The 7,269-nt window shown below is 38.1% G+C and overlaps 1 protein-coding gene across 1 annotated transcript; it reads left to right on the forward strand.

The window, feature by feature from the left end:
- Positions 1 to 200: 200 nt before the first annotated feature.
- LOC131625546 (uncharacterized) lies at positions 201 to 761 on the forward strand. The gene is made up of 2 exons (XM_058896398.1): positions 201 to 411; positions 508 to 761. Exons 1-2 carry the CDS (start codon positions 201 to 203, stop codon positions 759 to 761), a joined length of 465 nt encoding a protein of 154 aa, XP_058752381.1.
- Positions 762 to 7,269: the final 6,508 nt, after the last annotated feature.

Below are 7,269 nucleotides of genomic sequence, written 5' to 3' on the forward strand. Positions count from 1 at the left end.
ACGCCTCAAATGCGATGTTTATCTTGAGATTTTTGTACTCTGATTTTTCTATTAATGGAGGGGTATATTTGGGGTGTTACATTAGTGGTATCAGAGCAGGTCGGTCCGTCTGGCCATGTGTCGTGTTGTAGTTTAGTATAACAATACTCGTATTATTATCTTTTGTATTGATTCCTTTTGTGTTGTAGTGAAGAGTTGTGATGGCTGGAAGGAACGATGTTGCGATTGCTGCTGCCTTGGAAGCAATGGCTCAAGCTTTGGAACATCAGCCGAATGTTAGTGAGAATGCTGCTTCTCGCAATTTGGCTACCTTCCAGAGGGAGAATCCACCTGTTTTCAAGGGAACTCATGATTCTGATGGTGCATTGACATGGCTAAAGGAGATTGAGAGAATCTCCCATGTGATGGATTGTACTCTAGATCAGAAGGTTCATTATGGGACTCATATGCTAGTAGTCGAGGCTGATGACTAGTGGCTAGAGACTCGTCAGTGGTTGGAGGTTATAGGTAAGGAGATCACTTGGGTTGTGTTCCGTAGGGAGTTCTTGAGGAAGTACTTTCCCGAGGATGTCTGTGGAAAGAAGGAAATCGAATTTCTTGAGTTGAGGCAATGGAAAAAGTCGGTGTTGGAGTATGCTGCTAAGTTTGTAGAGTTGGCTAAATTTTACCAACACTGTGATGGACCAACTAGTGAATTTTCAAAGTGTATCAAGTTTGAGAATGGATTGCGCCCAGAGATTATGAAGGCGATTAGTTACTAGAAGATTTGTGTCTTTGCTGATTTGGTTGATAGTTGTCGGATTTATGAGGAAGACAATGCTTATTATCGGGTTATTAGTGAGAAGCGGGGCAAGAGTCAACAAGGTCGTGGCAAGCCTTATATGGTAAAGCTGGAAAAGGGAAGCAGAAAGCTATTGAGGGCAATAGAATTAGTGGGGGAGATGCTCTTGCTGGTATTTTGTGCTTTAACTGTGTACTGTTGGTACTAAGAGGTGTTTCTGTTGTGGTAAGATTGGACATGAAGCGCCTGAATGCAAGCATAAGGAGATGGTTTGTTTCAACTGTGGTGAAGAGGGACATATTAGAAGCAAGTGTCAGAAGCCCAAGAAGGAGCAAGCTAGTGGGAAGGTGTTTGCCTTGTCGGGAACTCAGACCGCTAGTGAGGATGCACTCATCAGAGGTACATGTTTCATTAATAGCACTCATTTGATTACTATTATTGATATTGGTGCTACGCATTGCTTTATCTCTGCCGATTGTGTTGAAAGATTGGGTCTTGTGTTGTATGCTATGAACGGAGAGATGGTTGTCGATACTCTGGCTAAGGGATCGATAACTACTTCTCTTGTGTGGTTAAAGTGTCCCGTGTCAATTTTCGACAGAGACTTTGTTGTTAATTTTATTTGCTTGCCGTTTAGAGGTTTGGATGTGATCTTGGGTATGAACTGGTTAGAGCATAACCATGTTCATATTAATTTCTATGACAAGTCGATGAGGTTTTCTACTCCTGAAGAAGAAGGTGTTGAATTGTTGTCAGCTAGACAGTTGCGCATGTTAATGAAAGAAAAAGTTCAAGTGTTTGCTTTGGTTGCATCGATGTTTGTTGAGAATCAAGCTATTATAGATGAGTTGAAGGTGGTGTGTGAATTTCCTGAAGTTTTCCCTGACGAAATTCTTGATGTACCGCTCGAGAGAGAAGTTGAGTTTTCTATTGATCTTGTACCTTGTACTAGACCTGTGTCTATGCACCGTACATGATGTCTGCATTAGAGTTGTCTGAATTGAAGAAGCAATTGGAAGAATTGCTTGAGAAGAAGTTTGTGAGACCAAGTGTGTCACCGTGGGGAGCTCTAGTGTTGTTGGTTACGAAGAAGGATGGAAGTATGAGACTTTGTATTGATTACAAGCAACTGAATAAGGTGACAATCAAGAAACAAGTATCCACTTCCAAGAATTGGTGATTTGATGGATCAATTGGTTGTTGCCCGTGTGTTTAGTAAGATTGATTTGAGGTTGGGTTACCATCAGATTAGAGTGAAAGATGAAGATATACAGAAGACGACTTTTAGAACATGTTATGGACATTATGAGTATTCCTTGATGCCCTTCGGTGTTACTAAGGCACCTGGAGTATTCATGGAGTACATGAATCATATTTTTCATGAGTACCTAGATCGTTTTCGGGTGGTGTTCATTGATGATATTTTGATTTAATCTAAATCAGAATAAGATCCTGTTGAGCATTTGAAGTTGGTATTGCAAGTCTTGAAAGAGAAGAAGTTGTATGCTGAGTTGTCCAAGTGTGAGTTCTGGTTGAAAGAAGTTAGTTTTCTTGGTCATGTTATTTCTGGTGATGGCATTGTTGTAGATCCGTCTAAAGTAGATACCGTGTTGAGATGGGAAACTCCTAAGTCGGCTACCGAGATTCGAAGCTTTTTGGGATTAGCCTGTCATTATAGAAGGTTCATTGAAGAATTCTCTAAGTTGGCATTTCCGTTGACGAAGTTGACTTGTAAGGGTAAGGTATTTGTGTGGGATCTTCAATGTGAAGAGAGTTTTATCATGTTGAAGAAGAGACTGACGTCGGCTCTGATTTTGCTATTGCTTAATCTGAAAGTAAAAGACACAGTTATTTTTATCCTGGTTCACCTTCTAAATAAGGCTACCTCCAGTCCACTCTCCTCAGCTGATTTGCCTCTCAACAGAGGACTTAATCCACTATAACCAAACTTGATTACAACTGCACTATCAACCATCGTGACTAACAACCTTCACAGCCAACTGTTGTGACTAACCCTGCACAAGCTACCCCCGAGTGACTAACCCCTAGATGACTGAACCGTTCAGTGATCTCAACGAGATATAACATTAATCAATGTAGTAACCTGCACAACCAACTGTTGTGACTAACAACTTGCACAAGCCAACTGCTCGTGATTAACTGCAATGGACTGTTCAGTAATCTGATCCACAGATATAACATCCATTGACTCCTGCACAGCCCACTGCTGTGACTAACCCTGCACAACCAAACTGTTGTAACTAACCATAGATGATGAACCGTTCAATGATCCCATCAGGATATAACTTTCATCTATCTTCTGGAGATTACAAGTGTGCTTTTTAGTTAAGCAGATTTTCTCCTATTTTAAGTACATTTGTTTTGATAAAATGACAAGTAATCACTTTGAGTGAATGAATGATCTTTGAACTCTTCTTGCCTGCATCTTCTGAACGAGATCCTTGCTTCTTGGTGGTAAGCAGAGTAAGGGCTTCAGCTCCATATGTTGAGTGCTTCTTCAAGATGATCTTCGTCTTCAAATCTTCTTAAGCTGATTAAGAGCAACAACTCTTTTGTAAATTTGCTTCTGATTTGATCTTTTATTCTTCTCTTCAAGCAGATTAAGAACAATAGTTCTTATTCAGAGTTGCTTCTTGTTTTGATCTTCTAATCTTCTCTTCAAGAAGATTAATGTAGCGGTGAAATTTGTGAGACTAAAACCATGGGAAAGACTTAGCTCATTTGTTTCAAACAAAGTTGCCACCGCGCTTTATTGTTTCCAAAAGGAATGGGAGAAAGAGCGAATAAAACCCACAAAAGCTTTTTAAAATCAAAACTAATAAACTTATCAGAGATTTGGGTAAGGGTGCTTGTTATTTAAGGCGAAGGTTTTAAGCACCCCTCATATTCATGGGACTCCATGGGAACCTCTTTGTAAATGTTATTGTTTTTGTTGTACATGCATTTTGAAAATCATATGTGAACTTGTTTAAATTAGAGGGTGGGGATGGGAAAAGAAAGTTTTTAAAAGTGAGCTCGATAGGACATCGCATCTCAGGCCTACATACCCCTTTTAAAGAAAAGGGAAGTCAGAGCTTTTGTAGTTCCCCTTAAAAGGAAAATAAAAGGGGCCAAAGTGGCCAAAATCTTTTTAGGTGTTGAGTTTTAATAATACAAGGTCAATGGACTAAGAGTAGTTTCACCGGGAATAATTCTTCTCTTAGTGCCAAAGTTTTAAAAAGTGGGATTGGTTGAGTTTTAACAATATAAAACCATTTAAAAAAAAACAAATGCAAAGCTTTAACAATACTAAGTATAAAGATAAAAGAGATTGGAAAAGAGATTGAGTACCTTGACAATTTTAGTCAATACCATTCCCATTCCTTTGGATTTTTCAACAACAACTTAAATACCATGGAAATCATTTCATATATGAATGAAGATGATGAATGATGGATGGATAAATATCTCATGCAATATGTGAATTTAGTTTATTCAGTAGTTTATTCAGTTTGAGGTTCAGTGGTTTTAGTTGGCTGAGATTCTGGAGTTGAAACTTCTGAGATTATTGGGTGTGAGTTTGATGTGTGAATTGGTAAGTTTTGTGTGAAGGTGAGGCTGAGATGATTTGTACTTCTGGTGAGGATGGATAGACAATGTCTTTTGGGGATGAGTAAGGTGAAGTAGTTTTAGTTAAGTGTGGCTTTTGTGTGATTGATTCAGAAAGGGTGTTATATGCCGGAACATTGGGTAATACTACTGCTAAGGGGCTTGTAATCCCAGGAATGTTCCATGATCCTTTATACCACTCATAAGGTTTGCAATTTGGTTTAATGGTTGAGGCCTGATTTCAGATGATTCTGAACATACTTTTTCAACACGGGATGGTGGATTATTTTCTGATGAAGGTGAAGCTTCTAGTTCAGAAAGAGTGGAAGATACCATTTCTTTTGGTGGTGAAGTTACTGATGGGTTTAGATTTGTTGGTATGGGAGCAATGACAGGATTTTCCTGCTGGATTTCTAGTGAAGTGATTTTTGTTTGGGTTTCAACAGATGATATGGGTGAGGATTCTTTTTGGTTGGAAGTTTGAAGATCTGTTTCTTTTGGATTTTATAAAGTATTGGAAATGGCATGAGGAGCAGGGGTTTGAGTTTCTTGTTGCTGGGTGACAACAATAGTTTCTGTTGGTTTGGATGGTTTAGTTGATTTTGAATCAAAATTGTCAATGTTTGACAACAGCTGTGTTAAATTTTGATTTTCTGAAGGACTTGTGGGATTGGCTTCTAAAGTTGCGATATTAGGAGATTTAGAGGATTGGTGGACAGGGGATTCAATAGTTTGAGGCTCAGGTAAGACAGATGTTTCAACAATATCAGAATTAATAGTAGAGATGAAGGTAGAAGGATTACCTGGGTACTTTTTCTTCTTTCTCTTCTGATCATTTGAAGCATTGGTAGAGGTTCCTTCTTCTACCACCTTTCTTTTCTTGGATTTCTTCTTCTTCTTTTGAACTTCTGGAATAGGGTCATTTCCGCCCTGAAGCCTGGCTGGATCAACTGGTATGCTTTCTTGCTTGTTCAGTTCGATGAAGTTACGAATGATATCTGGAGTATCTCCAACATTGAATAGAGGAAAGTCATTGATCTGAATTCTCCTTTGATTAATGAAGCTTGATGTATAAGAAGTGGGTCGACAGACAATTTCCTTGATAATTTTCATCTTTTTTAGATTCTTCCCACTTAGGGTTTTTCCACTTATTGGTTCTAATTCTTCCACCAAGTTTGCCTCAGCTAAATGAGCTACTAGGCCATTTTCTGTCAGAATATCTAAAATCATTCTTGAAAGAGGAATCCAGTTTCTCTGAATTTTAACCTTCCTATTTTATCTGGACTCATTGACATGAGCCCACAAATGTTTGAAGAGAATATATGATAGATCAATCTTGATATCTTTGCATAGATAGTAGAGTAGGAATTGTTGTTCGGTATTGACATAACCTGAGGAGCTTGCTGCTTTCCGATGGAAGATACAGCCCAGGAAGATTTTTGCCCTGACTTGGTAATATTCCTTCATATCTTTGAATTTTGAAGACAATTTCCCATTCTTAAAGATTTAAGTATAAACTGCTTCCATATCTGGTCTTCCGTCAGCAATTCCAACTACTCCTACTCCTTCAAGATCAATTAACTGTCTGATTAGGTTTTCTATAATAACAATTTGTTTACCCATGACCATTGACAGAATTGCTTTTGGAGTAGTAACCGCACGAATCCAAAATTCTTTAACAAGATGAGGGAAAACTGGTTCTATTAACCGATTAAAGAAATTTCCCCATCCTTGAAACTCAGCAGCCGGAAGCAAGTCGAGTCTGTTCTCTCTAATGTTTTCCAAGTCAACCATGTATTCACAAATAACTTCTAATTTATCCATAGGGATGAGCATGGTCCTTTGAGGTTCAACATAATCCTTGGTTTGGAGGTAATTATCAGGGTTTTGACGGTATGATGAAGCAGACCCCATTGATGTGCGGTTGAGGTTCTTAGCGAAAGAGAGAATGATGAAGAAAGTAGAGTATAGGGTTTTTGAACAAGCAAGAGAGTGAAAAGGAGATTGAATGGTTTAAAAAACTACTTATAGGTTAAGCACATGCAATAATAAAATAAAAAAAAATAAAAAATATAAGAGCAAATAAATTTGAGATTTAGAAAGAAAATATAAAAAGAATATTTTATCAGAGATTAAAAATGTAATTATGCTAAACATTTAATGTATCAGATAATCAAGGGTGCAAACGTGACTTATGAAGTGATTGGAACAGTTACCTAGTGTTTCGTCACCATACCTTGCACGCATGATCTTTCAGAGACTTACACGTGTTCGCATCTTAGGGTTAGTGGGATGCAACCCTTTTACATTATGAACTTTTGAATGAACTGAGTTGTGTTTGTCCTTTGCTCCTAGAATCGTGAGAAGAACTTCTGTTGTTCATATTGATTGACTCCTTTGGACTTTAGCATTCTTCTTCAGCTTTCTTTGAGAGAGAGAGAGAGAGAGAGAGAGAGAGTATATTCTGATGTAGAGGTTCTGTCTGTTTTTGCTTCAGAAGATCTGTACTACCGTGTCTTCATCATTGGTTTGTTCTGATGAATTTGAAGTTGACCAGCAGACCAATGACAGTTACAATTGTTTGACTTTGAATATTTCATTAAGCACACTATCTTCTTGAGATGTCTTGACTCCTTTTAAGATTTGATCAGCAAACTTCTTTGGATATGTAGATAATGAGCTCAGAGTCTTGAGATCTTTTCCTTGACATCTTCAGATTATATTGAGTGTTGGAATATGACTTTTGTTTTCTACTCAATGTGGTTTTTCTACTTCTGGATCTCTCTACACGGTTAAGTGTTTGATCCTGAGATAAATAACAAAGCCATACTCTGATACCAATTGAAGGTGGAGAAAAACACAAGAAAGGGGGGGGGGGT

The sequence above is a fragment of the Vicia villosa genome, unplaced genomic scaffold (assembly GCF_029867415.1).
Source record: "Vicia villosa cultivar HV-30 ecotype Madison, WI unplaced genomic scaffold, Vvil1.0 ctg.000219F_1_1, whole genome shotgun sequence".
Taxonomy (NCBI): Eukaryota; Viridiplantae; Streptophyta; class Magnoliopsida; order Fabales; family Fabaceae; genus Vicia; species Vicia villosa.

What these genes read in the sequence shown, in the direction of transcription:
- LOC131625546 (XM_058896398.1), top strand. Translation starts at nt 201, where the DNA reads ATGGCTGGAAGGAACGATGTTGCGATTGCTGCTGCCTTGGAAGCAATG. An exon ending in AATCTCCCATGTGATGGATT is followed by an intron (nt 412 to 507) that starts GTACTCTAGATC and finishes TGGAGGTTATAG; the next exon opens with GTAAGGAGATCACTTGGGTT.